Source organism: Ctenopharyngodon idella, chromosome 5, assembly GCF_019924925.1.
Source record: "Ctenopharyngodon idella isolate HZGC_01 chromosome 5, HZGC01, whole genome shotgun sequence".
In the NCBI taxonomy this organism is placed as follows: domain Eukaryota; kingdom Metazoa; phylum Chordata; class Actinopteri; order Cypriniformes; family Xenocyprididae; genus Ctenopharyngodon; species Ctenopharyngodon idella.
In genome coordinates, this window is record NC_067224.1 from 7,535,902 (window position 1) to 7,560,130 (window position 24,229).

At 36.2% G+C, this 24,229-nt stretch overlaps 1 protein-coding gene across 1 annotated transcript in view; it reads right to left on the minus strand.

The window, feature by feature from the left end:
* Positions 1-23,006, minus strand: part of rabep1 (rabaptin, RAB GTPase binding effector protein 1) — a 33,956-nt gene extending 10,950 nt beyond the window's left edge. Inside the window, exons 1-14 of the mRNA XM_051893212.1 lie at positions 22,838-23,006; positions 20,324-20,452; positions 17,346-17,549; positions 14,921-15,081; positions 14,639-14,758; positions 14,058-14,193; positions 11,548-11,726; positions 10,881-10,991; positions 9,099-9,557; positions 5,702-5,806; positions 5,492-5,608; positions 4,281-4,379; positions 3,583-3,723; positions 1,524-1,713 (exon numbers count right to left, since the gene is read on the minus strand). Coding sequence (XP_051749172.1) covers positions 1,524-1,713; positions 3,583-3,723; positions 4,281-4,379; positions 5,492-5,608; positions 5,702-5,806; positions 9,099-9,557; positions 10,881-10,991; positions 11,548-11,726; positions 14,058-14,193; positions 14,639-14,758; positions 14,921-15,081; positions 17,346-17,549; positions 20,324-20,452; positions 22,838-22,883 — 2,197 coding nt within the window. The 5' untranslated portion in view covers positions 22,884-23,006. The remainder of the gene's footprint in view (positions 1-1,523; positions 1,714-3,582; positions 3,724-4,280; positions 4,380-5,491; positions 5,609-5,701; positions 5,807-9,098; positions 9,558-10,880; positions 10,992-11,547; positions 11,727-14,057; positions 14,194-14,638; positions 14,759-14,920; positions 15,082-17,345; positions 17,550-20,323; positions 20,453-22,837) is intronic.
* Positions 23,007-24,229: the final 1,223 nt, after the last annotated feature.

Genomic DNA, 24,229 nt, shown 5'->3' on the forward strand with positions numbered 1-24,229 from the left:
GAAACATTACAGAACATCAAGTGTGGATAAATTTATGGATAAATTTAAATTCCATCATAATCTGTTTCACTTGGAAATAAGTCACACTATGGAAGTAAAATACTACTGCTCAACAGTTTGGGGTCAGTTTAAAAAAATATTCTGAAAAATTCAATTCTTTTGAACTTTCAAAGAATCCTGGAAAAAAAAAAAAAATTATCACATTTTCCAGAAAATATTAATCAACCATTTTCAACATTGATAATATTAAGAAATGTTTTCTGAGCAGCAAATCAGCATATTACAATGATTTCTGCAGGATCATGTGACACTGAAGATTCGTTGAATTTTCAGCTTTTCCATCACAGGAATAAATTACATTTGTAAATATATAAAAATATAAATATCAATATTAATGATATTTCACAATATTACCGTTTTTACTGTATTTATTAATCAAATAAATGCAGACTTGTTGAGCACAAAAGACTTTTCAAAATAGTTTAAAAAAATATATATATATATATTTTTCTGCCAACCTCAAACTTTTGAATGGTACTGTATGTTGCAAATGCTTCATGTTGACTTCACTGCCTCAATGCAAATGTTTCCAAAAGACTAACTTGACCATAATTAAACTGCTTTAAATCCCAAGCAACTTGACAAGAGTTTCAGAGTAGCTTCCACAACACTGACATGAGTATGCAGATAACATTTCAAATGCACACAGAAAAGTGTGAGGAGACGTATTTCAATTAAGTTATGCACATTTGTAGGAGCATGACCACATTCAAGTTTAATTTCTTATCCAAACGCAGAGACTAACCCAAGGTCACATGAAGTTATATTAGTATTAGTATAGTACACTACACAGCCAGATGAAGTAGTAGGAAGTGATGTGGATGCGATTGAGCACATACACACACAGTGCTGATGGGTTTAGGGTGTGTGTTAGGATGGCATCGGTGGTGCCACTATAGACAGACACGTCCTAGACAAACATACAGTCAGGCAAAGATTCATACCTTCCAGGATGTCTGAACAAAAGTCACCAATGCAGAGAGAAGTGGAGGAGAAAAAGACAGTATTGAAATGCAAAACATGAGAGGTAAATAGGTAGATAAATGTCTTGTGCATTCCTCTGACTGAAGGAGTTTCACAACCCTTTAATGATTTTAATCAGTTATTGGAAGCTAAACAAAAGGATGAAGGAGTAATTCCTTTAAAAAGAGAAGTTGGATTTTGTTACATTTTTCCAAACCGCTAAAGATTCCCATTTCAAAGCCTCGATGTAAGCCATTGTAAACATTCAGTGCTTTTAATCATTCAAGTTCAGGTTGGGCGGTATGAACAATATCATATCATGGCATGAGTCATTTGATATCACGGTACTTGTATATATTTCATAATCTACATATTTTGGCTTGAAATTAAACCATGTTTATTACATGCATAATATATATTTACGCACAACTATTTTCCGAATGCCCAGCCGTAAGATTTCTGTGACTACCCAACTCAACTGACATGTACAATCCACTCACCAATCTCTTCTTTACAGCCCTCTATCTCCAGCTGTAGCGTGTCCTCTAGGTTTTCTTTCAGACACTGCTCTGCCTGAATCTGCTCCTTCAGGAACAGAATTTCAGCCTTCAGCTTTTCCTCCAAATGCTCCGCTGCTGTGCGTGCAGAAACAATGTCCTCCCTGTACTGCAACACCAGATTCTGAAGTTCCTGGGTAGAAAAATTACATATAAAAAGACAAAACAAAAAAAACAAATAGTGGATGAGCTTAATAGTGTGTATATACACACACACACACACACACACACACACAGTATATATTTATTTATTTTTACCATTAAGCTTTTTTTTACTATTTTACTTTTTCCCTCATCACTTAAGGTTTAATTCTTTCCCTATTTTTCATAATTTTAAGATTTTATTATATTTTTCTAAGATTATCAATTTTCATATTTTTTCCATAATTTACTAAGATTTTAATTCACCTGATTTTTTCCATCATTTTTAAAGATGATATTATTAATGTTACATAATTTTCCTAGCTTTTATCATCAATTCCTCCATTTTTTAATCATCATTTTCTAAGATTTGTTTTTATCAGTTTCTACGATTGTATTGAACATTGGTGTTTTTTCATATTACAGTTGCTGCCATTTTATAAAAGAAATAAGCCATTAGAGTCATGTGTTAAATTGATTTTTTGACACAAATACTAAAATATTCCAAAGCATGCCTTCTGGTATAATTATTTGTCCCAAAAAGACATTTTAATTTTCTCATCCCACTAACAGTTATATAAAAAAAAAAAAAAAAAAAAAAAAGAAGTTAAAAATCAGTAGCTGCACAATGATGCATTTTGACCAACAATGCCTTCCTCAGAGTGGGTAAAATCACTATAATGCACAGCTTCTGCCGAATTACCGTAATAGTTCAAATATTTTCTTACTATGCAGCCAAAGAACAGGAGCCAATACAACAGGATGCATTCTTGTTAAAAAAAAATCTAGATGGAGCACAAATGATCTGAACAGAAGGTGCATTTAAAGGTGCAACCAGAGCTCGACAATAAGGACTGCCCGATCGGGACAGTGCTGCATCATCACGAAAGTTTATCATTTGGACGTGTTATTAAGCCTTGCCAATGTAAATATTCAAGCGCAAGAAGATGCGAAAGAGAACTCAATTTGGTACTCGTGTGATGTGTGAGAAGTTGTGTGCACACATCCGAAGCACATGCCCAGAAAGCCGTGCCTCAGACAGCGCGCAAATACTAAATTGAGTTGTATTTCACGTCTTCTTGCACTTGAAAAAACATATTCACACAAAATTGTCAAAATGCCTGTCTTGGCCTAGTAAACATAGTCTGTTATGTCTTAAGTGAACAAACAGTTGAGAAATAAAACACACGTGTAACACTATATTAGACCTGTGCGTTTGGTCTTAAAGTGACAGTAGCCTAATATACTGCTGCTGTCTGTCCTTCACGTTAATCAAACAACAAATGTGAAAGAAAATAAAATCACACACTGCTCTTGACTGAATAACTTTCATAAGGATTAATCTATATTTAATTTATACAGTCAGTGAATAATATGCAGTGTTATTTTACATTTAATTACTTTATTCAATTTCTGTACCTGAAAACTACTGTTAGACCTACCTGAAAAACCTGAAAAGCGCTGTTTATTTCATTTGAATTTTTGTTCTATTGTATTTATTTGTTTTATTACTCATATTTAATTATTTGTTCTTATTTTATTACTGACTGTTTACTTGTCTTTAATAATATTTGAATTTTATATAGACTAGTTTTTGCTGTGGTATCAAAATTGGAATCGAGAATTGTGAAATTTCACTGGTATCTGAAATTTGGTGTCATAACTTTATTTATTAAGGTTGCATGGGTCAAACACAATGAAAACAATAACTATTTTCGTTTATTTATATAGTAATTTTTTTGTGCTGGGGCTAGTGAAAATGTTGGCAGGGCAGGTAGAAATCTGAACCACTGGTCAGACCGGGCCAGTAGAAAAAATCCTTAGCGTTGAACACTGGCAAATCTTAGACGTGCTGTAGTACCTGTACAGTGGTCGGCATGTGAAAGTCCTCTTGCTGCTGCAGCGTCATGTGAAGTCTGTGTTTACCCTGAAGACTCTCATTATCTTTCTGCAGTCTGTTCAGCTCTTCAGTCACCTGCTCTCTGGACTGTAGCAGCACAGCCTAGATACACACACACACACACACACACACACACACACACACACACACACACACACACACACCACTTAACCTACAAAAAAACACTGCAAGCCACAAATGTTTTCTAAAGCATATATCCATTTAAAGTGGAAAACAATCCATTATAAAAGATGATTTTCAAAGAAATCTGCCAATGAAAATATCAGTGTGAGCAAGAGAGATTCACCGCGCATTCTTTAGGTAATAACTAACTTACAGAACCCTTTCCAGGGCAATTTATTCTGGGGATCATGTCACACCAGTTTAAGTTTATCACTTTAATAGCGCAACTTCAGATTTCAACCAGATGTGCCTCAAGCAAGCGCAGAGACCATGAATTCATCACAGCCAATACTGAATGCCAAAAGACACTTCAGTTCATTAGTACATGAAGAAATTCAAAATAGGTCTAGATCTATATTACAAAGAGGTTCTACATTAGATGTTTTTCAATGGAAAAAAACTAAAATATGCTCTCTCTCTCAAGTCCTCAAGCAAAGCAAGTAAATGTTTTTGTGTAGGAGTGTATTTGGTCATACCATCTGCTCCTGGGTGTTCCTCTTGGCCTGGCTGAAGGCCTGTTGGAGAGCGCTTACGAGAGACTCAGACTCCTGAACTTTCTGCTTCAACTCTAAGATCTGTGTGCCAGACAAATAAAAATTAACTAAAGTCGTTTGACTTGGAAGAACAGTAACATTCAGAGCAGTCGTTACATTCTTCACATTTAAACACTGTGGCTTTGTTTAAAAACAGAAGTCAGCAAAGCCATATTGCCTACACTAGTGTTAAAGAGTCTTCTTTTAAAAACATTCTAAAAATCTTATGCTCACCAAGGCTGCATTTATTTGATCAAAAATACAAGACAGTAATGTGAAATATTAATGCAAGTTAAAATAACAATTTTTTATTTTAATATATTTTAAATGTAATTTATTCCTGTGATGGGAAAGCTGAATTTTCAGCATCATTACTCCAGTCTTCAGTGTCACATGATCCTTCAGAAATCATTCTATATGCTGACTTGCTGCTCAAGAAACATTTCTTATTATTAATGTTTGAAACATTTGTGAAATATTTTTTCTTTTTTTGTCTTAACTGTCACTTTTGATCAATTTATGCATTCTTAATGCATGCTGAATAAAAGTATTAATTTCTCACAAAAACAAATCTATATCTATATTTGTACAAAAGGATGGTGGATGTAAACCAGAGAACTGTCAAAATTAAATATATAATATTTTATTCAATCATGAAAGTCCTGGACAGAAAATAATACAAATAACAAATATTAGGCAAAATATATGTGCTGTGCAACATGCTAACGTGCTAATTTGTGTGGTGCATAAAAGTGACTAAATATAACTCATAACAAATATAACTCATAAATAAAAATAAAAAAAACTCATAAATATGACTAAATATAACTAATAAAATATCTTTTTGATGTGAGGAAACATTATAAAATGTAACATTACAGCAGTTTCCACACTGTATATGATGCTCCAATTAGTACATGTGATCCCATTCCATGTTTACCCTGTCAATAGGTTTGTGCATCACTAATGCTGCCTTCACATTCTCTCGAAATTATCATAAATGCAAATTTCCTAGGTAAAAATTGCAAATGAATGCCCTCCAATTTCAAAATTTGAATGCGATGAGCTTGTAATCACGACTTCAGAAGTGGGAATTATCAAATTTCCGATAGCACGTGAAGGCAGCATAAATCCATCAGAGTGATCACCTTTACCTTGGCAGTAGTTTCCTCATTGGCCTGTTTGACAGAGTCCTCCAACTCCTGCCTCTCATTCATCGTCCGCTCCAGCTGATCGTTCGCCTGCCGCAAGATGACTTGAAGCTTTTTAACCTAAAGGCATCAAAGAAAGTTACTACAGATTATCCTTTTGAATCATTTCAGTAGGGGTCTTGTACGTGATTTTAATGGCATAAAAAGACAAACCTGCTCTCTTGTCTCGGCCTCTTGTCCCTGAATGACCTGCAGCTGTTTCTCATAATTAGAGCACATATCACATCGCCGCCCCAACTTCCTTCCAGCATTCTTCAACTGGGGTGAAACCATAAAAACAAACATAAAATGTGTTATGAAAGGTTAAGGCATGTTTAAACATATCCCCTCACTGCTGACCATTTTAAACAATAGTATGCTACACTGTTGTCACGTGAACTTGTTACATTGCAGGTTTAATTCAGCAAACAGTGTTGGCTCATCCTCTCAAAAATATTTGGCATTTTTAAAACAATTCTGTAAAGACGTCTTTGCTTTTGGCAGTCAAAGTAACTAAAAATCAAGATACATTGATCCAGTTCATTCCTCACAATGCAAATGGAAAGTTATGTGCATAGCATTGTGGGATACAGTTCCCTGTCAATACTGATTTAAAGTTTCACAAACCTAAAGTTTACAAAACTTCATCACAATGATTCAAACTTCTGAACTTGTGAAATTTTTTAACATCTTACAAGGACCAGCCCAAAAGAGTCATTTGATTGTGAAATGAACTACACTGGTTGCATTGTTTGTATATTTCTCATTCATCAAAAAGAACTGGCTCAAAGAGTCATTTGTTTGTGTTTTGTTTCTGATTCACTAAAAAAACAGCCCAAAAGAGTCATTTGTTTGTGAATTGAACTACACTGATTGGTTTAGGTTTCTGATTCACTAAAAAGAACTGGTTCAAAAGAGTCATTTTATGTCAGGTATTCATCTTTTACTCTTTATTTCTGAGCATTTGATGTTTTGTATTGATTATCTTTGAATTGATTATGTAATTGGCATTTACCTGACTAATAAATTGTTACGTTAGATTTTATTCTGACTTATTCTGAAATTATTGACTCTAGTAGATTACGTTAAATCCATAACCCCACAAATCTACGCTCAGGTTAGTAACGGACTAAAGTACAGCTTAGGTGGAGCAGTGGGGCACACCAACCGATATTTTAGAGAACACATTGGCATTAGTTATGTATACTTAGACTGTGTAGGTGTTAAATAATTTCTTATGTCTTGGGCTTCACTTTTTGACTTTCTTTGTGTCTTGGGCTTTTTGGTGCACATCATGTACCTACCTAGACAAAACAAGTAGTAGTCGTCCTTGGACACACTGACACTCTCACTCGTTGAAGACACACAAACACATTTACGCACATACATTTCTTACTTGTTATTATATTTTTTGAAATGCCATACATGGTAAGGTTTGATTCTTAAGCAGCATGATTGGATGCTCAAGCCATCCTGGATATTGTTGTTTGACCTAAGTCTATAAATATGACCCTTCTTCCTGAATAAATCTGAGAATGCTTTGTACCACACTTGCTCTGTGTCTGCTTGGTCATTCTCCCGAGACCTCGCGCTGCTGCTGCCACACATCACAGGGGTTGGGGCGCCTGTTTCTAAACTGATCACTGACACTACAAATATTCGACCTGAGATTGAGATTTTAATCTAACAGCAGGCTAATAATGGGTTTTCCATTCAGAACAACAGTGTGTTATTAGACCAATCTGAATAGGGTAAGCCTCAACCTCTGATTATTGTAATATTATTCTAACTAAGTGTAAAGGGGAAACCACAGCATGATTATATAAAGTTACCATTACAGGAAGTTAAATTGGTCAGCTTGGTTCTATGGTATATCCGGCCGGAGACTCAAAGCGCTATAGGAATCCGAATGAACAAGTACAATAAGAGTAAAGAGTCAAATAGAATAATCAAGTGTAGCTAAACTATTATACAAATGACCAATAATCAACTGGCATTCTAAACTAAATTCAAGGTCATAATAAAATAGAGTCAGATAAAAGTTTATTTGGAATTAAAACTACTTTGCCATGCTGAAAAGACTATGCGCAAGAAACCTTCCCCACCCTTACACCAAAAAGGACTGGCCCAAAAGAGTCATTTGTTTGCACTTTGTTTCTGATTCACTAAAACAAACCAGTTCAAAAGAGTCATTTGTTTATGAAATGAACTATGCTGGTTGCATTGTTTGTATGTTTCTGATTCATCAAAAAGAACTGGCTCAAAAAAATATTTTTTTTGTGTTTTGTTTCTGATTTAATAAAATAAATAAATAAATAAAACTCAAGAGTCATTCGTTTGGGAATTAAACAACCAACATACTGGTTGCATTGTATGTTTCTGATTCATCAAAAACAACTGGCTCAAAAGACTCTTTTCTTTGTGAATTGGACAATGGTAGCACTGTAGGTTTCTGATGGCCATATAAAAGCATATGTAGCATAAGTAGGTCCTACATGAATTCCTTGGATTCAAAAGAACTGGCATACTGCACACAGTATAAATACTGTGTAGTTAAAAAAATTTTCTCAAGCAATATGATAGTATGCTATTCCAAACATAACCTTAAAGGAACACTCCACTTTTTTTTGAAAATAGGCTCATTTTCCAACTCTCCTAGAGTTAAACAGTTGAGTTTTACCGTTTTCGAATCCATTCAGCCGATCTCCGGGTCTGGCGGTACCACTTTTAGCATAGCTTAGCATAGTTCATTGAATCTGATTAGACCGTTAGCATCTCGCTCAAAAATGACCAAAGAGTTTCGATATTTTTCCTATTTAAAACTTGACTCTTCTGTAGTTACATTGTGTACTAAGACCGACGGAAAATGAAAAGTAGCGATTTTCTAGGCCGATATGACTAGGAACTATACTCTCATTCCAGCGTAATAATCAAGGAAATTTGCTGTCATACCATGGCTGCAGCAGGCGCAATGATATTACGCAGCGCCTCTCACAAATGTCTCCATGGTTGCAAGGCATGCTCCCTGTGCAAGCAGGGGGTCACAGGCGCTGCGTAATATCATTGCGCCTGCTGCACCCATGGTACGGCAGCAAATTTCCTTGATTATTACGCCGGAATGAGAGTATAGTTCCTAGCCATATCGGCCTAGAAAATTGCAACTTTTCATTTTCCGTCGGTCTTAGTACACGATGTAACTACAGAAGAGTCAAGTTTTAAATAGGAAAAATATTGAAACTCTTTGGTCATTTTTTAAGGTGATGCTAACGGTCTAATCAGATTCAATGAACTATGCTAAGCTATGCTAAAAGTGGTACCGCCAGACCCGGAGATCGGCTGAATGGATTCGAAAACGGTAAAACTCAACTGTTTAACTCTAGGGGAGTTGGAAAATGAGCCTATTTTCAAAAAAAGTGGAGTGTTCCTTTAACTCTTCTTTTAGATCATAACATATTTTCACTGACACTGTACAGAAAACAAAACACAGACTTTAAACTAGACAGCTGAGTCATCAAATATGTTCAACCTAGAAATAAACAAAAACAGCCATTCAAAGCATCTACTAACTAACCTCTTGCTGAAGCAGATTCCACTCGCTCTCGCTGACCATTCGGTAGCCAGTCGGAGGCAGATAAGCTGTATCGGCCATATGAGATATGCTGGACAGGAGTGATGCGGTCTCCTCCTGCTCTGGGGTCATTGCCTTAATGGCCTTCTCCTGGTCCTTGGTGAGGAGAAAGTGTCCTGGCTGGAGGGATGATATGGAGGAGGTGTCCATGCTATCAAAGCCCACACAGTCTGCCCCCACTAGAGGACCAAAGTCTGACTCGTCCAGTTGGCTGGCTGACTTGGCCTTGTTGTTGTGTCCACCCAGCCCATGAGGCTGTAGGGCTCCTCCCGAAGAACCCAGACTGTCTGTGGACTGCACCCTCCGAAGCCCATCTTTATAAGGATCAGAGCTGTCCGGGCGGCCTGGGGTGTCTGCGTCCAGAGAGTGCAAAGAGCTGTGGATACTGTGGCTGAGGTGAGACTGAGATCAAATACAGAAAGAGAAAATCAGTTCACGTGTGCTGTGCGGTCACGAAAGTTTATTATTTGCATGCGCTTTAAAACATAGTGTTTTTTATAAAAAAAAAAAAAAAAAAAAAGCCTTTTAAACCGTTGAAGCGCAATAAGCAGCGAAAGAGAACTCATTTCGCTCTATGTGCGCTGTCTGAAAGACATGATCATCCAGATTTAGATCTACCTATTTTATAATTATAGTGTTGTCTGGCTTTGATTTCCCCGACATTGAAATCAGGTACATATAAATGTCAAGAAAACTCGATTCCTGGCCATATGTCAATGTCCATGGACCATTGTTTTTTTTGGTAAGTTGAAAGGATCACTATGGATATAATTTAAGAAGGTAATCATTTGTTTTACTCCCGTTTTTGCACTTTCCCCTACTGAAGTCCGTCATGTTACAGGATGTGGGCGTGTCCCAGCAGGACAGTGACATCAATGCATACCCTCTATATATGAACAGTATTTTAGCAATAACTATAATTGGAGCTGTAAAGTTGTCCCTTACATAATTATAAGGGGCTTTCGCGCCGAATAGTTCTAGGAACTCAGTTATAGGAACTAGGCACTAGGATAGTTCCCTGAGAACTAATTTCTTCCCCGGGCCATGTTCCTGGTTGCATTCACACATGGAATAGGAACTGTGAAGTGGCTGACAGCGGCGTTAAGCGCAGCATTTACAAACACTAAAAACTGGTGTATGGAGGATGCCGTGATCGGAGCTGTATTTGAGCTGTATTGTGTCGGGGGTTTCATGATAATGGAGATGGAATGTAAACGCATAATTTACGTGACTGAAAGAGCAAAAAGTGGGGCTAAGAGACGAAATCTCCTTTGACAACTTTCAGTTTTACATATCATCGAGGCGGAGAAAAGAACACAACCCTGCAGACAACAGGTATATGCCGTTATCACTGTTTTCCATGTTCGTGAAGTAAATATGTTTACACGGCTTTTTAAAAATGCCGGGTGCCGGTGTTTGACATGCGTTTGACCAATCAACGTACGCTCACGTCACTGATAGTTCCTATGGTGCGGGTTTAGACCCTACTCTGAAGTAGGAGCTAATTTAGTTCCCTCAAAAAGAGTTCCTAGAACTAAAATCATTCCTAGTTCCTGCGGTGCAAACATGGCAAAATCCGGGTACTTCAGCCAATAGTTCTAGGAACTATGAAAAGGTTCCTCTGGTGCGAAAGCCCCTAAAATGACTACAGTATGTTACTTTTCAATGAATTAAAGGCAGTTATAGCTCTAGCTTTAGTGAGGTTTACATGAGTGACAGTGATACCTCTTCTATGGAGAGTCCGAGCAGAGAGTCCTCCACTGCTTCTGCATGCTCTGTCCCATCATCCTCACTTGCCTCTTTAGCCTGACTCAATTGCTCTTTCTCATCCTCCTCCTGGTAAAATGTATAAATGTTGGCATAAATGTCAAAATAGCACTGAACTATCCAGATGCAACACAAAGCAACCAGATAAATCCCCTCACTTCTTTAAAGCTGTATGCAGTGTCAGATCACAAAAGAAGATATTGTAAAGAATGCTGGGGTCCAAAAACATTGGCTACCGTTGATTTTCAATGTATGGAGCGAAAAAAAAGAGAAATGTTCAAAAAAAATCTTCTAATCTATGAACTTGAACATGAACTATCCCTTTAATAAAAATTGGTTTTCATTTCTGCTAAGTAGTTCTGCCTACTATAAAATATCTACAATCCCACTTCATACTGACCCAAGTTAAACCTAAGTTCTTATTGTCAGAATTGTTGCTTCGTGTAGCACTTTTGATTTTAGTGAAACCAGAAAAATTCTCTTCATGCATGCATACTTCTACACTAGTAAGCAACCTCAATTGAGAATTCCTTTGAGTCTGCGTTTTTAATAACTGAATTAATGCTTCCAGTTCATTAAAAAAAACGAAAAAAAAAAAAAAAAAAAAAAAAAAAAACAGAAGTACCTGGTCTCTCTTCTTCATTTCCTCCACCTGCCGCAGCTGCTCTGAGGACAGCACGCTCTCAATCCGCTGCATGTCTTGCATCAGCAGTCGCTGCGACTCCAGGAACTGATCGTTCGCACGCTGCCAAGTGTGTTTCAGCTGATTGTGCTGCTGCCGCTCCAACTCCAGCAGGTGAACCACTTAAAGAAACCACAATTCAAACAGGACGTCAATCAGCTGAAATCAACTGACTTTGTACTGGGATATAAAGTGGAAGTGACAGTGACGGCCAAGTATGGTAACCCATACTCAGAATTTGTTTTCTGCACTTAACCCATCCAAGTTAGTGCACACACATTAGGAGCAGTGAGTAGTAGTACACACACACACACACACACACGGAGCAGTGGGCAGCCATTTGCGGTGATTGGGGGTTAGGTGCCTTGCTCAATGGCACATCAGTCATGGGTATTGAGGGTGGAAGAAAGCACTGTTCATTCACTCCCAAAGTACATTTTCCTGTCGGTATTGAGAATCGAAACCACAACTTTCAGGTTAAGTCTGACTCTCTGCCACCTGACCTGTTAGTACAAGCATTTCACCCACATTTGTGAGTGAAAATTACTGTGTATGTGAATAACAACATTGGCATGCTTGTGTGAGTGACATCTGATCACAACACCATCAGCACAAACTCATGCATCTAACTCATGCTCTCGCTCCATCCCATCACGGTACTGCATCTAAATTACATTCCACATTGTGATAGACAGCAGTTCAATACCATATAAGTCAACAAAGAAAGTGTGCAAAGGTTTACAAGCATGTAAAAGAGCATTCACACAGGATGTATTCGGTCTTGCAAATGCTACATATCGCTGTTTTCTGAGCAACGAACGGCGAATTTTAAGACATCGTGTTAAAAATAGTTTAACTCTTAAAAACATGTCTTGTGATTGCATTTCACTGTTTTTTAATGCAAAACCATCCTTTATGCTCATCCTGATATGGCATTAAGGTGTAGTGTTTTATATAAGACAGTGTATTATACATAATTTACTGTCATGTATAAAACACTGTACCTTAATGTCATATAAGGAGGTGCATACAAGAGAGTGCTTGCTAAGAACTAAATCAAAGCTAAATCAAAATGTGGGGTCAGTAAGATTTTGTTACATCAAACACAGTAACTGTGTGAAATAATATTACATTTATTTTAAAATATAATTTATTCCTGTGATGGCAAAGCTAAATTTTCTTCATCTTTACAGCAGTCTTCAGTGTCACATGATCCTTCAGAAATCATTCTAATATGCTGATTTCTTATTATTATGAATGTTGAAAACTGTTGATGCATAATATTTTTGTGGACACCATTATTACATTTTTTTTTTTTGATGAATCTTTGATGAATAGGAAGTATAAATGAACAGCATTTATTTGAAATAGAAATATTTTGTAGCATTATAAATGTCTTTACAGTCACTATTAATCAATTTATTAGTTTAATGTGTGCTTGCGGAATAAAAGAACTAACCCCAAAGTGTCAACTGCGTAGAAGATTGATGGGGAAGAGAAAAAAATTGTTGAATAAAGTTGTTGTTTTTGTTTTGTTTTTGCACACAAAAAGTATTCTCGTCGCTTCGTAACATTAAGGTTGAACCACTGTAGTCACTTTGACTATTTTATCAATGTCTTTAATACCTTTCTGGACCTCGAATGACAGTAATTACATTGCTTTCTATGGGGAATAAAAACCTCTTGGATTTCATCAAAAGTATCTTAATTTGTGTGTGTTCCGAAGATGAAAGAATGTCTTACAGGTTTGGAACGACATGAGGGTGAGTAATTAATGACAGAAATTTCATTTTTGGGTGAACTAACTCTTTAACAGTTAATTTGTATTGTGCATTTACCATGGTAACTGTACTTCCTGCAACCTTAACCCAAAAAAAACCAGTGGTATTTTAACCCAAAATACCACTGTTATTTTCTATATTTTTGATGACTGTGGTGGCTCATACCTTACGAACTTTAATTTCTGACTGCTATTTAATAGCCTTACCTCATACTGTTTATTCATCAGTGTTAGTGATATTCTTACAATTTAGGTGTATGTTAAGTAAAGTGCTTGTGTGTGTCAACCATTTCTGAGAAATGACTTTGTTTGGTTCAAATTACCATGACCATGGGAAAATGTGGGTCCCATGGCTTAATCAGTTGAGAACCACTGTTATATCTCAAGTATATCTTATATCTGTGTCTGCTTGGGTATATGCGGTAATGTGTAGATAACGCAAGTAACTAAGTTAATAAGTAAATGAATCAATCAATTGGGTCCCTAAATATTTTGCTGTGCACTTTGGGGTCACAATAGCTCCTAAACAAAAATGTAAGCATAGAGACTGTACAAAGCATGATGCAACCTACATGAAATGGCCAAAATAAGAAGAAAATGTAGAATTACAAAAACAAATACTTGTTCTATGAAAGTGCAAGTTTGCATTAAAATTTTTTTTTTGGTTGCATACCTTCATGGAGTTCTTTCCGAAGTTTCTCTGCATCCTCTTGAAGGACAGATTTCTGGGTGTTGAGGACAGCAACATACATCTCCAAGTCTGTACGGCATGATTTTTCAGCCTCCAGGACGTGATTGAGCTCCTTCACCTGGGAATTAACCAAGCACATGATCCAAACTTCATTTTTCATGATTAAAAGTAAAAGCACCCATAAACAGAGGCCTTCACGCAACCTTTAAACCACACCTTACATTTTTTATGTTTGAAAATAAAATGGCAGGATCATCTACAACCTTTCAACTTTACAGCTGAGATGGCTGCTGGCTCATTGACTTCCAACAACTTTTACAAGACTCAAATGATTTATTACTCGTTCCTAAGGACAAAACATTATCATCACATAGTCATAATCATAACTAAAGGCTGTAATGCAGGTGCAGCCTTGATTTATTTGGCCAGGTGTGAATTTGCCTATTTATGAGGTCATGGAATTACCACATAAAAGGAATGAAATGACACAGAAATGTGTCACGTCTAATAATAAATGTGAACAAAACAGTCTGGCTCTCAGTTCCACTTTTTGATACACTAACCTTTGCCGCCTCAAGCTCCTTAACTCGATCTTCTGAGCTTGACAGTTTGGCCTTCAGTGCTGCAATCTCGCTCTCCATTGGCATCACCACTGAGCGTAACTTCTCTGCGTCTTCCTGAGCCTAGATTGATGCAAACTCAAGCTTGCTTAACAGACCCAAAACCAACATGATTCAAACACTCTCGCTTTGAGTCACGATTCCGAGAAAATGTCTATGCATCATCTCTTTCACAGTTCAGGGAACTAAAATCATAAAGTAGATATATCAAAAAGCAAACCACACCTTCTTCATGTCATTCTCTAAATTCTCCTCCTCCTGTCCCTCAGTAAGACGGCGGCGTAGCTCAGCCACCTCTCGCTCCATCCCATCACGGTACTGTGACCACTGAGCGCGCTCCTGTTCCAGCTTCTGCTGGAACTGCAACTTAAATTCCCGCTCTGCATCTGAACGCACGTCAAGATAAGGATTTATTCTTCAAAACGAAATCCTCAGAAACACATTTTAGATTCACAACAGATAGCAAAACAAATCTTGCTAATCCTTCCTTGTCCAAATAGGGTTTATTTATAGCATTTACAATTTAACAAGGATTACACTGAATCTGAACCCACAGAGGGACTGCAGATTTCTGTCTGCACTTCTTTCTCTACACATCATGTGTCTCTTTTTATTAAAGGGGTCATATGAGGCTTTTTAATATTTTCCTTTGGTGTGTAATGTATACGTTTGTGCATTTATAAGAGAAGTTACAAAGCTTATACTCTCCAAAATACTCTAGCAAAACTGATCTGCTTGATCATCCACATTTACAGAATGTGACATCGGCTTGAACTCATGCGGTAATACTGACAACATTATTAACTGTGTGTTTACATTTGCTTTAGAAGTTGAAGCTTGTGATTATGGTAAAGTAAGAGACGTCCATTTATGACACACATTTCAGGTGTTTGGCCAATTACAACGCACTGGGTCAGCTGGCCAATCAGAGCACTCTGAGATTTTCTGAAGGAGGGGCTTTGTAGAAATTATGGGTGTAACAGTTAAAAAAAAAAAATAAAATAAAAAAATAATTATAATAATACCGCTCTCCACACATGCTCTATATGACCAGTTGAAACTCATTTAAGCCTTGCCGATTTAAACATTCAAGTGCAAGACCTGAAAGAGAACTCGCGCACACGCTGTGAAAAAATGTGCAATCATCCGAAGCGCGCACGAAAGAGAAATATTGAGTTCTCTTTCAAGTCTTGCACTTCGACAGACAAATTCACACAAAAAATTGTCAACACGCCCATCTTGTTGAGCACCCTAGCAAAAATAGTAGGTTTTTAAATATACTGGCCTAAATATAGTAGTCAACATTTGAAATGGATCAAAAAAGTTAATAAAAGTTGTCCTAAGAAGTTGTACGAAGAAGAAGGTTTTAGGACAACTTTGATGAAAGGTTTTGATCCACTTCAAATGTTGACTACTGTATATTGGCTAAAATGACAATACGGTTTTGCAGTTTTTAAATAGCAGGTTACTGATAAATGGGGGGGGGGGGGACTCTATTAAAAAAAAAAAAAACTAAAAAAAAACCCATATCTTTTACAAATACATACACTGCTGGTCAAAAGTTTAGAAAGTTTGTTTTTGAAAGAAGTCTCAACCAAGGCTGCATTTATCTGAACAAAAACACATTAAAAACTAATATTGTGAACAAAGCTGAATTTTCAGCATCATTACTCCAGTCTTCAGTGTCACATGACCCTTCAGAAATCATTTTATTATGCTGATTTGCTGCTCAAGAAACATTTCTTATTATTATCAATGTTGAAAACAGTTGTGCTGCTAAATTTTTTGTGGAACCCTTGATGCATTTTTTCAAGATTCTTTGATTAGAAGGTTTAAACGCAGGGTTACTATCTTAAAAAAAAAAAAAACTAAAAATATTAAAAAAATTGTTAATTGAAGTAAAGCTGAAATAAATTATTAATATTAGATGAAACACTAAAACAAAAATTATAACGAAATAAAATGAAAAACGAAATTTAAACAAAACTTAGAAATGTTGTCTGAAATAAACACTATAATTACTAAATGGAAATAAATAACTAAAACCAAAAGAACAAAAATAAACCTAAACAGTAATATATATAAAAAAAAAAAAACTAATAAAAATAATCACATGATAAAATCACTAAAAAACAAAAACTAAAATTAAGATGAAAACTGAAAACATAAAAATAATACCCACTTCAAAATAACAAAAAAAAAAAGAAAATACAATAGTATATAAACAAAACTAAAATAACTTTTCAAAAGAGCAGCATTTATTTAAAAGAGAAATCTTTGGTAACATTATATATGTTTTTACTGTCACTTTTGATCAATGTGTCCTTGCTGAACAAAAGTAAAAATCTGTAAAACTTGTAACGTAGGTAATATGAAAAAGACCAATAAATGGCATCATCTATTATGTCATTAATTGAGTGGCGTGGTGGCATAAAATCGTGCTATTTATGTATTGCTTGCAAAAAATTTCACTTTTTATTATTATTACTCAAAGCAATATCAGTCACGCAAAGCAGTTCAGTCAACTTCAGGATAGTGATGAATGATTTAGTTATCGTTTCAAATAGCAGAAATAGCACAATAAATAAAACTTGGTTCTGAGTATCGGTTATCAGACACTTTAGCATAAAAATAATCAGTATCCTATTACCTTTCATAATAGCCTGCAGTGACGCCACCTCCTCCTGCCACTGCTGCTTGACCTGGTCGATGGCTTCCTGCTTCGTGCTCTCAGAGACGGTGGCCACGGCTTTGATGGTCTCCATCTCTGCTCTAGCCTCGGCCAGCTGGTCCTGCATCTTGCTCAGCTCTGCCTGGGCCTTCTCCAGTATAGCAGTCTGCTTCTTCAGCTCATCTGAGATATTTACAGGACAAGCACAAAGGTTTATGTAGAGGAACCAGCAGGTTCAGTTCTGTAAGGGCTACAACATTTTCTCCCTCTTCCACTGTGTCCTAAAAATGATGTTTAACTAACTTAACTAGACCCTGTTTGGACCCATTTTTATTGCTGATCCTCTTGTGATAAGATCACCTGACACATTTGTACTAGGTGTAAAAGGAGCCTCGTGTTCAGATCCCTGCTAACATTGTTTGAAATGTTTGACCTAAACCTTATCTGGTTTAGTACTTTCGTCCCGCCCCAGGACAGATTAACTATGAAATAAAGATCTATGACAGCTGAACTGTTTGCTAGTTGTTTAGTCTTCTGTATCTGTGTGCCTCCAGGCATAATGGATTGTGTTACTGTACATGTCTATTGAAAAGGTGAGAACTGGTTTGAGGAAAGAGTCATCGAGTGCAAAACCCACATATTTTTCCCAGTAAGCGATTTCTAAGAAACGCTGTTGAAAGTGGATCGAGCACCACAACACACTTGTAGCCAATCAGCAGTAAGGGGTGTGTCCACTCATGATGGGGGAGGAGAGAGAGTGAGCAAGAGGGAGATTTGAAGAAAGACTGTAGAAAGAGTGATGATGAGAGACATTACAAAAGAGAAGGAAAATCACTGGAAAATGAAGGGTTATGATCACGCAAGAGCTTTAGGACCCGTGTTAATATTAGAAAAGCTTTCCAGCAAGTGGAAAGGCCTGAAAACGGATGCCGAGTTTGTGTTGTTTCTGCTCCATACGTGAGTAACATTGGTTTTGAGTGTGTGCTGCTGGCGACTAACAATGAACACTTGCTAGCACATACTCGTGTACTGTTTTGTTCTTCTTTGTCGTTTGTTCGTCATCTTCGCTTTATTTTTCGCTTCTGCTATGATAAAAAGACAACCACTCTTACATTGTGTGTTCGTGCATTTTGTGAGCGGAGCAATGAAGGGGGGGGGTGTGTTTGTTTGGGTTGATTTCAAATATCAACAGTGTTTTCAATGATTCTCAGAAATCACCTTTAAATACCTTTAAAACCAAAGATTAGTGTTCATATTTCTTGGAACTACAGTGGCTCCAAAAAGAAGACTTAAGCCATGTTTAAAAACATGTGAATATCACTGAATTAACTGAAATAACTTTTTTTACAAAATGAAGTTTGTTAGATAAAACAAGATAAACTTTTATTATATACTACAAAACAAAGGCAAAATGAAGGCCTTGTGGTTGTCAAATGTCAGTGGACCATGTTCATAGTTAATGTGATGAAATACACCTCTGGTTACTCTGCAAGGACACCTATGTTAACTTTATACAGCCAACAAGAAAAGAAAAAATAATAATAATAAAAATAAAGAAATATAAGTAAGTAAAACAAAACAAATAAAAAAAGAAAAAGAAAAACAATACATAAACAAAAACAAACAAACACATTAGAACTCGTTTGAATTATTACTTATTGTTTTTAGAGATGCACCGATACTAAATTTCTCTGCCGATACTGATAGCCGATTATTCAGAATGATATCGGGCGATACCGATAGTTTGGTTTTTCTTAAGGAAAAAAAAAAAATCTCTCCCAAATAATGTTGCAAACTATACAGGGAACCCTCTCATTTGGTACACTACAATTTTAGAGGTTACAATTAGCAGCAGAGGTATTATATTCAGCTGCTGTTTATTTTCAGATATAATAATTACACTCAAATAAAAACTGAAATGTAAGGGTAGTTTTCATAAGCGCTTGTCTTCATGGCAAATTTGCACAAACATAATTAAATAGTAAATAAGCTCCCCTCTAGTGTTTTTTTTTATATGTAGATAGCTAAGGAACTGTGAACACTGGAAAACATGTAAATGAGGTAAATGTGACATGATATGACATATTGTTCACAAGCTGTTTTATTGATGTCTTTCTGCGGTTGAAACACAAATCAAGCGATTACATGAGACATGATACATTCTGGCAAGTTGTACAATATATTTCAACATACCTTTGATGTTCATTCATGTTTTTCGAGATATAACTTGTATTGAAGAGGAAGAAAAGACTCGCGCTCCGAGCTGCCGCCTGAACTGAGGCATTACAGTGATCTGACACGTCACATTTAAGAGCGTCAAAACGCCATTTATTGTTTGAATTTCATAATAAAATGGACAGAATTTAAAAACTGAAACTTTAATTCTTATCAGAAGTAATAAAGCACAAATCTTTTTGCGATTATTGGATGGGAGGCGCTACAAATAATATTTGCTGTAGGAAAAAAAACCCAGACCTGGCAACCCTGGCTTGAACTACGAGTGATTCATAGGGTCAAAAAGAGCCTGCTTTAACGTCACTATTTTTAAACTGTTAATGTGTTAAAATTCAACACAAGAGTGATTTTCTTCACACACAGTATGTATGTGTTGCAGTCTGAACACGTCTTTCCACACCCTTTTGATTGACAGGATATAATCGGTCCTGATGGCCGATGGCTGATAGTGATAATAATAGCTTTTTTCGGCCGATACCGATTGTTAGCCGATACATCGGTGCATCTCTAATTGTTTTATTTATTTGTTTTATTCAAACAAGCAAACAAACAAATAATAATAAATAAATAAATAAATAAATAAAGTGGAGTTAGTTAGGAAAACTCTAGCAAGAATTTGTATGGAGATGCAACTGATGTTAAGAAATTCAGACCCGTTCAGTGTTACTTCAGTTTTCTGTATCTTACTGGTCCATCAGCAGATAATGTAAACCATATATTACCTTCTTTAGACAGATAGAGTTCCTTAAACTTGGCCCGCTTCTGGTTGAACTCCATCTCCAGCTGTTGTTTGAGCTTCAGGAAGTCGGTTCGATCCTGCTCTTGCTCGGCCGCGCGCTGCTGCAGAACCCCTGCCAAAGCATCACATCATCCATCAGTGCCACACATTCACAAAATCTACACCTTCAACCTCTGAATGGCACTTTGGCTCTTTACACACAGGAGTAAAATGTGAGTAAATAATGCATGATGGGACATTTTCAACAGCAAAAAGAGAGGCTGAGATAACCATGCTTGCTTGGCTAAATTATAGTGTTAGCTCTCACTAATGTCAGTGCACAAAACATGTTTCTTGTTTTTAAAATCTGTTATGTATGTTTTGTCAATTTTATTTATTTATTTATTTATTTATTTATTTATTGGCAAAATTATTATTATTATTTTTTTTTTTTTTTTTTTTTGAAGATATACTACCATCCAAAATTTTGAGGGCGGTATGATTTTTTTATTTATTTATTTATTTTACGTTTTTGTGCTCACCAAGGATGCAATTAATTGAACAAAAAACAAACAAAAGCAAAAAAAAAAAAAAGTAATATTATTACAATTTAAAATAGCTGTTTTCTATTTGAATATATTTAAAAATATATGTAATGGCAAAGCTAAATTTTTAGCAGCCATTACTCCAGTCTTTAGTGTCACATGACAGAAATCATTATATGCTGATTTGGTTATTATTACCAATATTCATCACTTTACTGTCATTGTCAATTTAATGCATCCCTACTGAATTAAAGTATTAATTAAAAAATAAAGATAAATAAATCTTTCTGACCCAAAACATTTAAACGGTAGTACTGATTTCAAGCATTGAAAACTTTAGACCAATGAAAAATCAAAAGAGAGCTGACGTTCTTTGGAGTTTAGTTAACACATGACGTATTTGATTCTCATGCACTCTCACTAATCAAACATGATGTAAAAGTCTTCTTTAAACAAACAACTTTGACTTCTTACTTTGGTTGGAGCTGCAGGGAGGCTTATAAAGTACTATAAAATTAATTTCTTTCCAAACTTGAAATAAACTCCATGGTAAGCAACCAAAGATGACAACTATATGAACTCCGTGACATTTTAAAGCTTATATATACACACACATGAATTACATGATGTCTTGCACATTTTACTGCTGTAACACATATGCTGATTGAATCATACCCATAGATGATAAGGATAAAGCCTCAGCTTGATTAACAGCCATTATGCCAGCTGGCATAATTAATTTAGAGAACAGCAACCTACAACAAAAACTTCTTTATGCGGTGAAGATCCCTACATCATTCTAGACGAGCAGTATTTCATTCAAGTAAACAAACAGAGACTCTAGTATCAAGTCCAAGCCAGTACAGCCATATAGATCAATCAACCGCAAGTATGTCCTGTCAGATCATACATCTCTATCACTGGGTTTTACTCTGATTAGGCCTAAATACTAGACTTTACAAACACATATTTGCAGCAAAAGTCTTTGTTGGATTTGTAAACGACGACTACACCCAAAGCAACCACGAGCCTTTAGGGAGGACAGATGACTTTCTCTGAACTTAACCTACACCAAAAATGTAGCTCAACGGGATCAAAGCAGCAACTGCATAGATTTGCATATTAATTGAAAAAAAAAAAAAAGTGTTTCCATAAAATCTCACTTGAGCTATACCTAATAATATTAATACATTTAAAAGCTAATGCAATTGTGGCAACTGGCCAGATGTGTATTTACCATTACACAAAAAGCAAAGAAACTGCACATCATGGAGCAAAAATAATGGATTATATATAATCTCCCTCCAGTCCATCTAATCACAAACATTTCTGTCATATTGTGCTTAAAGTGCTGAAGTAGACTTATACAACTTTATACCATGGTACTTCAAATTACTTTGAAGTATGTCACAATAATGGCATGTTAAAAAAAAAAAACATTTAACACTTTTTGTCAGTACAAGGTAATGCTTATGTGGCAAACACATCCATGCATGGTTCAAATCAATACGTGCATCAAAACACTGTATGAACGTAAATGCACGCGAACCGTGTCATCATGAGCAACATTACAAACCTTTAGACATGATATTCAATCACTTCAAATATATAAGATCATAAAAAACACAAACCACTGTCTGTCCTGAGAGTCTTACAACACTGTCAGTCCAGCTGTCATCTGCTGATCACACTGGATGCAACATCACCATGTTGACCATATAAACACGTTTCTGTGTACCTAAAGATTAGCTTAAAAAATGCTTTGTGCAAAAAGAGTTGTCAGAAGCATCGACACATATCAAGCACTAAAGCATCATATGAGAGCGTTTTAATAAATAGGCAAATAATAGTGTAGGCTATCTGTCAGCCGGTTGACTGTTGCTGGCTAATCCTTGGACGAACAGGCCTCAGGCCTACAATGAGCACAGCTAAATTAGCACAATAAACCTTTCCTTGAGGAGAAAGACGCTTACCGTCATGTTGAGGCGGCTGGGTGGATCCCGAGGCCTGCTCGGCCATGGTTTCCCGGGGCTGAGTTTAGAAAAGCGGCTCTCTGAAGGAAAGCGAGGAGCGCCCAGCAGAACAGGCTACTAGAGACAGAGCAACGTCATTGTAGAAATAACACGCACTGCGCATGCGCACACCGAATGGGCGGCGCTGTCTTTAGAATATGATTAAAAAAACAAGACAGAAAAGACTTTGAACTTGACATTATATCTGCGTTATCTCTATGTGTTTATTTTATGAATGCGATTTTTTATAATATATGTACTGTATATGTGTCTTAATTATGATTGATTATATATTACTAGCGGTATTTTAATAAATACAGGTGCTGGTCATATCATTAGAATATCATCAAAAAGTTTATTTCACTAATTCCATTCAAAAAGTGAAACTTGTATATTATATTCATTCATTACACACAGACTGATATATTTCAAATGTTTATTTCTTTTAATTTTGATGATTATAACTGACAACTAAGGAAAATCCCAAATTCAGTATCTCAGAAAATTAGAATATTACTTAAGACCAATACAAAAAAAAGGATTTTTAGAAATCTTGGCCAACTGAAAAGTATGAACATGAAAAGTATGAGCATGTACAGCACTCAATACTTAGTTGGGGCTCCTTTTGCCTGAATTACTGCAGCAATGCGGCGTGGCATGGAGTCGATCAGTCTGTGGCACTGCTCAGGTGTTATAAGAGCCCAGGTTGCTCTGATAGTGGCCTTCAGCTCTTCTGCATTGTTGGGTCTGGCATATCGCATCTTCCTCTTCACAATACCCCATAGATTTTCTATGGGGTTAAGGTCAGGCGAGTTTGCTGGCCAATTAAGAACAGGGATACCATGGTCCTTAAACCAGGTACTGGTAGCTTTGGCACTGTGTGCAGGTACCAAGTCCTGTTGGAAAATTAAATCTGCATCTCCATAAAGTTGGTCAGCAGCAGGAAGCATGAAGTGCTCTAAAACTTCCTGGTATACAGCTGCATTGACCTTGGACCTCAGAAAACACAGTGGACCAACACCAGCAGATGACATGGCAACCCAAACCATCACTGACTGTGGAAACTTTACACTGGACCTCAAGCAACGTGGATTGTGTGCCTCTCCTCTCTTCCTCCAGACTCTGGGACCCTGATTTCCAAAGGAAATGCAAAATTTTACTTTCAAAATTTACTTTTCACAATATTCTAATTTTCTGAGATACTGAATTTGTGATTTTCCTTAGTTGTCAGTTATAATCATCAAAATTAAAAGAAATAAACATTTGAAATATATCAGTCTGTGTGTAATGAATTAATATAATATACAAGTTTCACTTTTTGAATGGAATTAGTGAAATAAATCAACTTTTTGA